Below are 14,489 nucleotides of genomic sequence, written 5' to 3'. Positions count from 1 at the left end.
GGAACATATTCCAGTCTGTGCTAGCAAAATAGTCCTGTAGCTTAGCATCTGCTTCATCTGACCACTTTCTTATTGACCGAGTCACTGGTGCTTTCTGCTTTAGTTTTTGCTTGTAAGCAGGAATCAGGAGGATAGAATTATGGTCAGATTTGCCAAATGGAGGGCGAGGGAGAGCTTTGTACGCGTCTCTGTGTGTGGAGTAAAGGTGGTCTAGAGTCCCCCCCCCCCTTTGCTTGCACATTTAACATGCTGATAGAAATTAAGTAAAACTGATGAGTTTCCCTGCATTAAAGTCCCCGGCCACTATGAGCGCCACCTCTGGATGAGCGTTTTCCTGTTTTCTTATGGCCGTATACAGCTCATTGAGTGCGGTCTTAGTGCCAGCATCGGTCTGCGGTGGTATATATAGACAGCTACGAAAAATATAGATGTAAACTCTCCTGGTAAATAGTGTGATCTACAGCTTATCATGAGATACTCTACCTCAGGCGAACAAAACCTAGAGACTTCCTTAGATATCGTGCACCAGCTATTGTTTACAAATATGCATAGGCCGCCGCCCCTTGTCTTACCAGAGGCCGCTGTTTTATCCTGCCGAAAAAGCTTAAAACCAGCTGTATGTTAATCATGTCGTCGTTCCGCCACGGCTCTGAAATATAAGATATTACAGTTTTTAAATGTCCAGTTGGTAGGATATAAGTGCTCGTAGTTCGTCTATTTTATCATCGATTGATTGCACGTTGGCTAATAGGACCGATGGAAACGGTAGAGTACTCTCTCGGGAACGGATCCTTACAAGGCACCCGGACCGTCGTCCACAATACCTCCGTCTTTTCCTCCTGTGAATGACGGGGATGAGGGCCTTGTCGGGTGTCTGGAGTAAATCCTTCCCGTCCGACTCGTTGAAGAAGAAGAATTCCTCCAGTACGGGGTGAGTAGTCGCTGCCCTGATATCAAGAAGCTCAGTCATTTTCGGTCATAAGAAACATTATCTACAAAATAAGTTACAAATAACATGAAAAAACATACACAATAGCACAATTGGTTACGGGATCGTAAAACGGCGGCCGTCTCTTTCGGCACCATTACATTCGTCAACATGAAAGAGAGGAGGATGCCGTTTCTCTACAAGTAGGGTGAGTCAACATGTTTTTCTACTTGCATGAACGTACACACACGCATGCACGCACACAGAAATCAGAACCATGGACAGCCACATCATATTTAGCTTACGTTGATTGAACTGAATTGTTCTTGGTATCGTTTAATTGTCACTGTATTAGACTAAGCAGATGTGATTTGATAATGTAGACCTGCTGAAGTTGAAATGGTGCAGGAATAGTGGAGGCAGCTCCTGTTTTCTTTGCGACTTACGGTAAGTCTCTGTGGTTCTAAATCAATAGTTGTTTCGTGGTCTGAAAATGTCAGAAACATTATCTTGCTTGACCATGCTGTAGATCATGTAACTGTTACTGTACATGCACTATGCTTTGTCGACTTCAATGGACAGAGGTTGCTATCCGGTTTTGTGATGAAACAAAGGTGTGGTTGAATTTATTCTGCCACTGTGTCTTCTTATTGTCTCGGCCTTTAGGCCTATATATCACGGCCGCAAGGCATATGAATTAATAGGTTATAGAGCAAACACAATTATCACAACACATATGTTGTAATATGGCGGGGGGGGGCTTGGCTTCCCCAGTGATTTACCCACACACCGCTACGGCATCCTACTCAGTGAATTTACATTTTTATTTAAATGGTGAAACATAAAAAAAGATACAACTTTCTTTAGATGAAACTATACTAAATATATTCACGTTAACAAATAACGGATTAACTTCTTTGGGATAGGGGGCAGTATTTTCACGTCCGGATGAAATGCGTGCCCAGAGTAAACGGCATGCTACTCAGGCCCAGATGCTAGGATATGCATATTATTAGTAGATTTGGATAGAAAACACTGAAGTTTCTAAAACTGTTTGAATGATGTCTGTGAGTATAACAGAACTCATATGGCAGGCAAAAACCTGAGAAAAGAATCCAACCAGGAAGTGGGAAATCTGAGGTTTGTAGTTTTTCAACTCTTTGTTTATCCAAGATACAGTGGAAATGGGGTCATGTTGCACTTCCTAAGGCTTCCACTAGATGTCAACAGTCTTTAGAACCTTGTTTGATGCTTCTACTGTGAAGTGGGGGCAAATGAGAGGGGATTGAGTAAGGTCTCTCCCAGAGTGCCACGAGCTGACCATGCGTGTTCATGTGAGAGTTAGCTTGAGTTCCATTGCATTTCTGAAGACAAAGGAATTCTCTGGTTGGAACATTATTGAAGATTTATGTTAAAAACATCCTAAAGATTGATTCTATACTTCGTTTGACATGTTTCTACGGACTGTAATATAACTTTTTGGACTTTTCGTCCGTACTTTCCGCTGGACTTGCACGCGAGTCGTGAGTTTGGATTGTGTACTGAACGCGCGAACAACAAGGAGGAATTTGGACATAAATGATGGACATTATCGAACAAAACAAACATTTATTGTGGAACTAGGATTCCTGGGAGTGCTTCTGATGAAGATCATCAAAGGTAAGTGAATATTTATAATGCTATTTCTGACTTCTGTTGACTCCAACATGGCGGATATCTCTTTGGGTTGATTTGTCGTCTGAGCGCCATACTCAGAATATTGCATGGTTTGCTTTATCCGTAAAGTTTTTTTTAAATCTGACACAGCAGTTGCATTAAGGAGAAGTGGATCTAAAATTCAATGAATAACAGTTGTATCTTTTATCAATGTTTATTATGAGTATTTCTGTAAATTGATGTGGCTCTCTGCAAAATCACCGGATGTTTTGGAACTACTGAACATAACGCGCCAATGTAAACTCTGATTTTTGGATATAAATATGAACTTTACCGAACAAAACATACATGTATTGTGTAACATGAAGTCCTATGAGTGTCATCTGATGAAGATCATCAAAGGTTAGTGATTCATTTGATCTATATTTCTGCTTTTTGTGACTCCTCTCTTTGGCTGGAAAAATGGCTGTGTTTTTCTGTGACTTGGCTCTGACCTAACATAATCGTTTGGTTTGCTTTCATCGTAAAGCCTTTTTGAAATCGGACACTGTGGCTGGATTTACAACAAGTGTATCTTTAAAATGGTGTAAAATACATGTATGTTTGAGGAATTTTAATTATGGGATTTCTGTTGTTTTGAATTTGGCGCCCTGCAGTTTCACTGGCTGTTGACGAGGTGAGACGCTACCGTCCCACATACCCTAGAGAGGTTAAAACAATTTTGCAATGAAGGTCCACATTAGCCTCAACAGCACTCTTTGGGGTAGCACCATGCTGTAGCCGGAGGACAGCTATTTTCCGTCCTCCTCTGGGTACATTGAAGTCAATTCAAAACCTAGGAGGTTCATGGTTTTCACACCGTTCCATAGAATCACAGTAATTATGACGACTTCCGGAGGACGTCCTTCAACCTATCAGAGCTCTTGCAGCATGAACTGACATGTTGTCCACCCAATCAAAGGGAATGTATCTAGTACTGAAAGCATAAGCTACAGCTAGCTAGAGAGAGAGAGCTATATTTCACTGTAGTTTTTTCACTTTCATTACCTAGCTAGCTAATGCAGCTGGCTAATTTAGCTTACTCAAACACCTGGCTCAAACAGAGAGGAATGCTATTTATGTTAGCTAGCTGGCTAAGGCGATCCAACACTGGAACTCGTCCAAGTCAAGGTAAGTTTTCGGTTTTATTAATTTATTGCCACAGAGGCCTGCCATTGTAATTGCTAAACTGTTTGCTGTACACTGTACTGTGTGATTGTAGCGGGTTTACTAATGCGTTAGTTCTAGTAGCTATGTTGACTATGATGTTAGCTAAAATGGTGACAACAATGTAGGTTGTGTGTAGCGGTTAGCGGTTATGATATGAAGGTTTGGCTTGGAAAGCTTTTTTTACCTGGTCACAGACAGCTGTTGTGTTGTGCACAAGTCCACAAGCGAAGGGAATAGGTAAGAGGAGGAGAGCGTGTAGATGCTAGAAGGAATTATACAACGAGGGATGCTATGAAAGTGAACTGTGTGTGCGGGGGATTTGGGGTATATTCATTCCGCTGATTCTGTAGAAAAACATTTCTTAAACAGAAGCAAACGGAATGAAACTGGGATAAATCTACCTGAACTTGTCCAATAGAAACTCTCGTTTCCAACTGTTTGGACTAATGATTTCACCCTAGATCAGCTAGATGCAGGCAAGAGTGTGCAAGGCTGTATTGAATGAGTCACTGTCTGTCACCTTGATTACTCCAATTTGTCTCTCGACCTGTGCACCTGATGATAAACATTAATTCGTCGGCTAGGTTGTAATAACCTCATGATAGGGAAAATTCAGAGTATCATATAGTAGCCTAAACCTATCGATGTTACATTGAGCTAGGTGAATGGAATATGAATGACAGTCATCCAATATGCTGTAATAGAAATAAGGCCATGGTTATAAAAAAAAAAAAACGTCCTCCCTAATCTTAAACGGTACAGACCGCCACTGACTCTGATGATAGAGATAAATGTGGAATAATCTGAAATGTGTAGTTCTGACTAGGCTCTTGAAGAGGTGATGATATTAAAGCCAAATAGTTATACATTTATTTAACAATTTATTTAACAACCCCCTTTATTTAACAACCATTGAAAACGGCACATAGTTGACAATGGTTTTAGCGGAGCTGGATGTCTCCTTTCCCCCCAGCAGCCAAATCGAACACTGCACCGTATTGACGTTTTATTGATAACGACAGAAAGTATCCCTATGAATGTAACCCAGTGGGATGAAAGCCAGACTACTAGCAGAGAACAAAGAGCACAATGTGTCATCATGCTGCACGGCTGAAGGAACATGTCAGTTCTTCACAAGAGAAACTCTTAACACGAAGAGAGGAACATTGTACTGTCTTGGAGTTGTGAAAATGTTGAACCAATATGTAGCTTTCATTTCGTACATTTCAAACATCACAGTGGAATTAAGTGCAGTAAACTCGAGCCATTACATTACTGTTGATGTACAGTATGCACAACATTGGAACATTCAGCCCTGTCTGGTATGTGAATAAAAATAATTTGCAAGAAATTAAAATCAGTCTCTGTGATCACTTTCTTCTAGGACGTTTGAAATGTAAGCTTGTGTATATACAATGAAAGTTACACGGCCCTACACACAGTATTAGCATTTTCTCTGCAATAAACTAAGGTTGCCACTAAAAAGAGTCGACTACAATGATACATGGCTAACATCCCAGAAATATAGATAAATATACATTATGTTAATAGAGTTTTAGTATCCGTGCCCATCTACACACTAGAGACTACTCTCCCATCCAATAAAAATATGCAAGTTAGGCAATTATAAATTACACACTAATTTACTTGTCATATTTTCACCAATAAGCCAAGGATACCTACCTAATAACTCAAAACGCACACAGATGATCCTGACACCAGTCATGTTCATATTACTGGGTTATTACTGTACATACAACATGGTTTATGTATGTACATACTAAAAGCCCTGTGAAATACATAATGCATATTAATATGGTGTGAGAAAGCAGAAATATATTGACTTCTGAGGTACAGTAGATGAATACGAGGAACCATGCACCATAGAAATAGAATTAGATCACTATGCCCTGCAGTCTGGTCTGGCAGAGTGAGGGCTGTCATAAGGTGCCATGGTTGTGTGCACTGTGATCTGCTGACACTAACCCTAAGGATACATACAAATCCTCTGACCGCAGGCCTCCCAGGCCTCACCGGACCATACACAGCTCAGCCAATTCAAGCACTCTGATCTGAGGGATCTGGGAAAGACCCTGGCTTAGAGGAATTTGTCCATGCAAATACATCCCATTTCCTCTGACAAAACCCCACCACATGCCCAAACCTCAAGGACCCTGCCTGATGAGATTATTCTAGGCAAAAGTGGTCCAACTATTCTGTCAAGGAAAGCTTTTCACTTTTTGGTTCCGCACGACTCTCAAGAAACTCTGCGTATAATCACATCTTACTTATCAATATGCAACATTTCAATTTATTTCAACATTTCTAGACCAGTCCCATTCCCAATTAGTAATATTTACTGTAATGTTCCAGGCAGTAAAGTGTTCACAGTATCTTCAATCATTTCGTATCCGAGATATCATTTGATAACAGTAAGGGTCACTTGCTTTGGTTATCTTGCCTCTGAATTATAATTTGATATTCACATTTGATAAGACAGATAAAATATAGTCAAGTAATCTCTATGTGTGGTGCCTCGTTCCAGACCCATCAATGTCCTTTAATCTCAAAAATGAACATGAGGATCAACGAGGCTGACACCTAGTGGTCATAAAAAGAGCCATCCGGTTGATACAGTATTCACAACTTGACAGCATAGAACTAAACCACCCGGGTTAAATAGATTTTCATCTGATCCCACAGATAGCAGTAATTTCACAGATAACACTGACTCTATAATATGAACTAAAATGCAAATTAAATTCCCCCAGATTTTACCCTGAAGAATCGAATTATCATCTTCCTCTGCTATTTTTCACTTAAAAGGGAACTCAAGCTTTTCCCACTTGATAAGCAGAAGTAGATTGTCTCATAGCTGTTATCTTATGTGATCATCTCTACCATCATGAAGTGTCAAGAAGACAGGACCTCTTTATCAGAGGGATGGTGAAGATTGAGTGAGGGCACCCTGTAGACATTTTTTAAAAGAGATGAGTTATGGAGGAAGATTCCATAACTGACGCACTAGACACTAATAACTCCCGAGTGGCGCAGCGGTCTAAGGCACTGCATCTCAGTGCAAGAGGCGTCACTACAGTCCCTGCTTCGAATCCAGAGTGTTTTACATCCGGCTGTGATTGGGAGTCCCAAAGGGCGGCGCACAATTGGCCCCGCGTTGCCCGGTTTTGGCCGGGGAATTGTAAATAAGAATTTGTTCTTAACTGACTCGCCTAGTTAAATAAAGGTTAAATAAAAAATATGAATAAAATAACAAAAACAGACGACAACAACAGTGGCTAGATTACAACTACACAGCAATATAACACTTTTACTGCAGTCAATCATGAAAATCCCAACTTGATACCTATTACCTACTATGCACTTGACCCAAAGACATTGCTGCAAATATGTCCCTTATGTGTTGTGCTGTAGACAAGAAAGCCTTCGGATGAGCTGAACCAAATTAGAGGCTTTTAGGCCTAATTGACACTATGTCTGTACCCATGAATGGTGAACCACATCTCTGCTGTCACTCATTACTTTGGAGTACCAAAGTGCAGTGAATTCTCCCCCCCGTTTCATTCTACCGAATTAACGTTCAAATGGTAGTGTATTTTTCTGCAATCAAGAAAAGAGTAGGATGGCCGTGGGCTCACCTTTTGCACTACCTCCCATTATTAAAACCTAGAGATTTAACACATGGATTTCTAATGGAGGCTAAACCAAGGTACACATCATAAATTGGAGCTGCTCTTAATTCGACTATAACTGAAAGCAGTCATAATATGGCTTAACTTAAGAAAAGTATGAAGTGCTGCATCTGGTAATTGAACACATCCATTAGCATTCCGGCTCAGCCAAGTGACCACGGGCACCAGCCACGGCTATTGACGAAGATATTACCACCTTCAGTTAACTGCACAGAAAAGACTGGAAAGAAGAGTAGCTTTTATGCTCTCTAAATACCGTTTCTTCATCCCCTGGGTATTTGGAAACCTTATCACAAAAATATCCCGCTGCTGCACAATCTGTAGATAGCAGCAAGCAGCAGGAAACCAAAAGGGACAGCTTAGTGAAAATAAAAACAGAGCCCTCCATGGAGAGCTGAGCCTCTCAGGAGATAATGGAGACTGGAGATTTATTCACACACAGTATCGGATCGCAGAGAGAGAGAGGGGATTTGAGTGGAGGACCAGGACGCTGTCGCGTCCAGAGAGTCTTTAAAAAAAATTACCTGAATGTTTATGGAGACATGAACCCTAGGAACAAACACACACTCACACAACACCGCCATCGGCTCCCCAATAACTTTCTACCACAGTGTAAACAGAGTGAAGATTACTTAGTTGTTTGTACAAAAAAGGGAAGTTTCCAAGTTCCTGTGTGGAATATGGGGCAGTAGTGTAATACCACTCCAAAGGAGTAAACTGCTGATGATAATGAATTCTACAACATTTTTATCACAAGTCTTGACACCTACCTGTTTTTGTCAATGGACTTGAAAACAGCTGCTGCAGAAGTTTGTTCTCTGATGTTCTCAGAACCACAACGATGTCTGCAGGGAGAGTGTCTCGGTTCTTCTCAAGAAACCCGTTCACATTGTACAACACCTGTGTGACAGCACAGGGACAGTCAACTCAAACCACACCTGACAAAAGACGACCTAACCAACTGTATCAGTGGGCAAACAGCAATGAAACATACTGATCCATACATACTGCGGTGATCTATACCTTGCCAGCATAATGCTGAATTCCAAAGCAGAGCTCAAAACGTTTTGGTCTCCAGAAGTACTTGTAGCGGAGATTGTCCTCAAATTTATCTGAAGAGAAAACATATTTTGTGGATAATATAAAAAAATATATAAACTGCTTGATCCAGCATAGATATTTTCAGAGCCTTCTACGTAAGGCTTCTTTCTAAGACTTTGGTTGTTTTAGTACACATGGACTTGAATCGGTCTGCTTGTGAGGCCATGTGTATATATAGTCTCACAAGGCTATATACAGTTGAAGTCGGAGGTTTACATACACCTTAGCCAAATACCTTTAAACTCAGTTTTTCACAATTCCTGACATTTAATTCTAGTAAAAATGACCTGTCTTAGGTCAGTTAGGATTACTACTTTATTTTAAGAATGTGAATGTAAACACACTCATGAATGTAAACACACTCACGCTACATTGACACTCACATAAAACCTACACACATTCACATACACTACATATGCACACACATAACAGACTCACGCATACCGACAAAACACACACATTTACACTCATAATTTGCTGCTGCTACTCCGTTCTTAATTTGACTCTTATTATTATCTATCTTGATGGCTAGCCACATTACCCTGCCTTCATGTACATATCTACCTCAAATACCGCTTTCTGCACATTGATCTGGTGCTGGTACTGTATATAGATCCATTATTGTGTAATTTATTCCTCTTGTGTTACTATTTTTATTTTTAGGATAATTTTTTAAACTGTGCATTTCTGGGAAGGGCTCATAAACAAGCATATCACAGTTAGACTACAGCCATTGTAATCAGTGTATGTGACAAATACAAATGGATTTGATTCGTCTTACCCACTAGGGTCTGGTCGGTGGCCTGGGGGAAGCGGCTCTCCTCATCCAGCAGAGAGAGCAGGCCCATGGGCTTCTGGAGGAACATGTCCAGGATAGGACGGTTGTCCTCATACTCCACCAGGCTGGCATCTACCCCCTCGCTCTGGTACTCCATCTAATTAAAACACACAGAATTTAGAACATTGCACAGTTAATGATTTCACTAAATAACCCAATTAAACAATCTAGGCTAAATAGGATTTGTGCATGTTTGTTTTTTTTAGTAAAAAAAAAAAAATACAGTCCTTAAGCAACAGCACCACTGTGATGCAGAGAAACACTCCAGTTACTATTTCTAAAGTCAGTCGCTGAAATTATACAGAACTGTTCTGAAATAACAGATAGAGCCACGTACTAATTCATAATTTAGTTCCATTCGCAAATAACCCAGAGTCATATCACATTATTGCATCTGCTTAATTTAGATCAAAAAGTTATTTTAAATATATATTTTACTAATAAAGTGGAACCAATGGATCTAAACCGTCCTCATGTTTAAATCATTAACTTAGAATAATCAGCTTCTGTGTACCACTGGATTGAAGCCATTTTCACATTATAAAAATCCCTTTTCCGCTAAGCACTAGCGCTACATCGAAAGCAACTAATACTTATACGTAACAAATCATGCAGGAAAGTTGCCTAGTTAAGAACCAGGAATTAAGTATGCCTAGTTAAGCCTTGGTAAAGTAAATATACAGGGCAGTTTCAGAACACAACCCCAATATAGTTCAGTTCTTCTCTATTCATTAGACTGAATAAAGTGATCACTTTATAAATACCAACTCTCTCTAATTCCCTTGAGAGGAATTGCTAAAGAGCCAACATTAAGACAAAAGGACACAAGAGCAAAAAGTGCTCTTGATTAATGTCTATACAGTGTTGTCAGTGACAACGAAAAGCTCCCACACTCCAGGGTAAAAAGCTTAATTAAATCAATTAAAGATGCACTATGCAGAAATCGCTCCGCCATTTCCTGGTTGTTAAAATTCTAATAGCTCGTCTAATTTAAGTTTATGTGACAAAACAAGCAAGTATAGCGCAGAGAGAGAATCATTGTACCATCTAAACCACTATTAAATATATTTTCCATATCCAAAAATATTGTATTTTCAGCTGTTTGAAGCTGGTGTACAAAACTGAAAGCAAAATATGCAAAAATGAAACTTAAGAACGGGAAGCATAGAAATAGCGCACATAGAACAGATCTACCGCTTCTTAGACTTGCTTTCAATGAGAATGACAGATTTATAACACAGATTTCTATGTGAATTTGGTCAGGTTGCCCAAAAAGTTCTAATCTCTAGTATGTAAGGGAGAAAAACATTCATGTTAACGTCATATAAACGCTATAAAGAAGATAACGCTGGATTACAATGTTTCATTAAGAGACACTTCCTCCGTGATTGATGAACAAGCCGGGATACTATAACGCGACTTTAAATATACAAAATGATGCTCAACAAAAATGGTCAACATGTACTACACACAACAAAAGGACATTTTCAGCAAAATCTAGTATACCTTCAATTGTCACTGTTAATGGACTTACTGGAGTTAGAGAAACAATTCATCTAGATTCTCTAAAACATGAGCCACCCCATCTGCAGGCTCACCTGTTCCAGGGCAAAAATGTGTTGGTTGAAGTAAAACTGAATCTGTTCATTTGCAATGTTGATGCAGAGTTGCTCAAAGGAGTTCTTCTTGAAGTTCTCGAATCCAAAGATGTCCAGGATTCCCACATTCATGCCACTTTCTGCCACACTTCAAAGGGGAAAACCAGGATAGACAAACAAAGTTCATCTTGTGTGGAACTGTGTGAACCACATTGACTTATGAAACTTTAACGATGAAGCAAGTTCAACCCAAATACAGAATATTTTGATCTGAATGGCCAATTCTACTGTTACGGGGGAGTCCTAATGAACTTTTAAACAAAAGTGCTGAAAGTTCAGAGATCCTTGACTATGATCAGTTAATCATAAAATGTTAATTGCTGGCAAGGGTTGTACAAACAGATTGATAGTAAAGCCTGTATTTAACTGTGATCGACACAATCGACACAATACTTCATTTAGGCCTACACTAAATACAGAGCTTACAACACATACGCACAGAGTGATTTCACTTTTTATTGCTAAGATCGAGAGACATCATTTCCCATAATCCCTTTCATTAACAAGACATTAGAGGTCACCTTTTGTCTTGGTTAACAGGTTATTAATGGCAATAACAGAGTGTACAGATGACTGAAGTGGAAACAGACCCTGTGGGCCTTCTACAGCTCAGAGAGAGAAGATGACTCCCTGACAGTCCACGCTCACATTTATGAGGGAATTCTTTTGGATCAATGAACAACCCTTTACAGTCTCTCTGAAGTCTTTTTAATCATCAGAATATTATTTCCTCAGCACGTAACTCTGCATAAAACATTTACTCTTATTTTTCTCCCTTTCTTGTCTTGTGATGTCCATTGCTATTCTACTCCACGTGGTTGGTTCTCTACTCAGACGTAAAGGTCACTAGAGCTTAATAATATGCAGCAGCATCCACACACACGGTAGTGTGAAGCACAGTGCAACAACCAAAGACAGAGATACCTTACACTTACCAGATATTCATATCAGGCTGCAGGAGGGCATTGATGCGGTTGACTATCCAGCTGAAGAGGCGTCCGTACAGAGCCTTGGACATGGCGTCCCGGACATCGGTGGCTTTGTCTACAGTATTGGTGCGGATGATTGTCTCTCCACGGGTCACCACACAGTGGGACGTCAGAGCCTCCGTGAGCTCCTCAGGGCCGATGCAGAGCAAGGCCGCAGCTGAGGGACAGGGCAGGTTCATGTCACAGTCACACAGAGTCCCAAGGAAACAACCATTCAGCCATATTGTGTAAATACAAAAAGAGGTGGGAATCTTACTATCAATTCTTAACCTGAGCAAGAAAAAAAATGTGTTTGCTAATAACACTGAAGTACAGTTGTCTTACCATTTTCCAAGGCTTCAACATTAGGCACTTCACTTTTATCAGTCTGGTGTTGGGAAGTAATGGCAGTGAATTCAATATTTCCTGTATTCAAAATGGCGCAGAGAATTCTGTATACAGAATTGACCTCCTGTTAAAAAAGGAAGCACAGAAATCAGTGTACAGTGAGTGAAGAAATGCTATGGATATTTAGACACAGTACCAGTCAAAAGTTTGGACACACCTACTCATTCAAGGGTTTTTCTTTATTTTTGCTATTTTCTACATTGTAGAATAATAGTGAAGACATCAACACTATGAAATAACACAAATGGAATCATGTAGTAACCAAAAAAGTGTTAAAGAAATCAAAATATATTTTAGATTCTTCAAAGTAGCCACCCTTTGCCTTGATGACAGCTTTGCACACTCTTTGCATTCTCTCAACCAGCTTCATGAGGTAGTCACCTGGAATGCATTTCAATTAACAGGTGTGCCTTGTTAAAAGTTAATTTGAGGAATTTCTTTCCTTCTTAATGCGTTTGAGCCAGTTGTGTTGTGACACGGTTGTAACGTTCGTCTTGTGGTGAATGAACGGACCAAGGCGCAGCGGGTGATGAATACATACTGATTTATTAAATGAAAGACGAAACACTAAATGAACACTAGAACAAACTACAAAACAATAAACGAAGGCAACAGACCTGAACAAACGAACTTACATATAGACGAAGAACGCACGAACAGGAACAGATTACCTAAAACGAACGAACAAACAAAACAGTCCCGTGTGGTATACACAGACACAGGAACAATCACCCACAAACAAACAGTGAGAACAACCTACCTTAATATGGTTCTCAATCAGAGGAAACATCAAACACCTGCCTCTAATTGAGAACCATACCAGGCCACACATTAACCCAACATAGAAAACACATAACATAGACTACCCACCCCAACTCACCCCCTGACCAACTAAACACATACAAAACAACAGAAAACAGGTCAGGAACGTGACAGAACCCCCCCCTCAAGGTGCGAACTCCGGGCGCACCCCTAAAACTCAAGGGGAGGGTCTGGGTGGGCATCTGTCCGCGGTGGCGGCTCCGGCGGTGGACGAGGACACCACTCCACCACTGTCTTTGTCCCCCTCCTTAGCGTCCCTTGAGTGGCGACCCTCGCCCCCGACCATGGTCCAGGAACCTTCACCAACGCCCCTCCTAAATAGAGGAGACAACTCCGGACAGAGAGGTAGCTCAGGACAAAGAGGTAGCTCAGGACAAAGAGGTAGCTCAGGACAGAGAGGTAGCTCAGGACAGAGAGGTAGCTCAGGACAGAGAGATCGCTCCGGACAGAGAGGTAGCTTAGGACAGAGGGACAACTCTGGACTACTGGCAGCTCCGGACTGAGTGGCAGCTCCGGACTGAGTGGCAGCTCCGGACTGTAGGGCAGCTCCGGACTGTAGGGCAGCTCCGGACTGTAGGGCAGCTCCGGACTGTAGGGCAGCTCATGACTGGAGGGCAGCTCATGACTGGAGGGCAGCTCATGACTGGAGGGCAGCTCATGACTGGAGGGCAGCTCATGACTGGAAGGCAGCTCATGACTGGAGGGCAGCTCATGACTGGAGGGCAGCTCATGACTGGAGGGCAGCTCATGACTGGAGGGCAGCTCATGACTGGCTGGCGGCTCTGGCAGCTCCTGACTGGCTGGCGGCTCTGGCAGCTCCTGACTGGCTGGCGGCTCTGGCAGCTCCTGACTGGCTGGCGGCTCTGGCAGCTCCTGACTGGCTGGCGGCTCTGGCAGCTCCTGACTGGCTGGCGGCTCTGGCAGCTCCTGACTGGCTGGCGGCTCTGGCAGCTCCTGACTGGCTGGCGGCTCTGGCAGCTCCTGACTGGCTGACGGCTCTGGCAGCTCCTGACTGGCTGACGGCTCTGGCAGCTCCTGACTGACGGACGGCTCTAGCGGCTCCTGACTGACGGACGGCTCTAAAGGCTCGGGACAGACGGGCGGCTCTAATGGCTCGTGGCAGACGGATGGCTCAGATGGCGCTGGGCAGACAGATGGCTCAGATGGCGCTGGGCAGACAGATGGCTCAGA

At 41.8% G+C, this 14,489-nt stretch overlaps 1 protein-coding gene across 1 annotated transcript in view; it reads right to left on the bottom strand.

Annotated features, from left to right (window-relative positions):
* Nucleotides 1-14,489, bottom strand: part of myo3b (myosin IIIB) — a 103,535-nt gene that overhangs the window by 52,640 nt on the left and 36,406 nt on the right. The window contains exons 18-23 of the mRNA XM_039006333.1: nucleotides 12,414-12,540; nucleotides 12,036-12,246; nucleotides 11,041-11,188; nucleotides 9,386-9,539; nucleotides 8,527-8,615; nucleotides 8,274-8,403 (exon numbers count right to left, since the gene is read on the bottom strand). Coding sequence (XP_038862261.1) covers nucleotides 8,274-8,403; nucleotides 8,527-8,615; nucleotides 9,386-9,539; nucleotides 11,041-11,188; nucleotides 12,036-12,246; nucleotides 12,414-12,540 — 859 coding nt within the window. The remainder of the gene's footprint in view (nucleotides 1-8,273; nucleotides 8,404-8,526; nucleotides 8,616-9,385; nucleotides 9,540-11,040; nucleotides 11,189-12,035; nucleotides 12,247-12,413; nucleotides 12,541-14,489) is intronic.

The sequence above is a fragment of the Salvelinus namaycush genome, chromosome 13, assembly GCF_016432855.1.
Source record: "Salvelinus namaycush isolate Seneca chromosome 13, SaNama_1.0, whole genome shotgun sequence".
In the NCBI taxonomy this organism is placed as follows: Eukaryota; Metazoa; Chordata; class Actinopteri; order Salmoniformes; family Salmonidae; genus Salvelinus; species Salvelinus namaycush.
The sequence above is the reverse complement of the archived record's forward strand: the minus strand, read 5'-3'. Positions and strand labels throughout refer to the sequence as shown.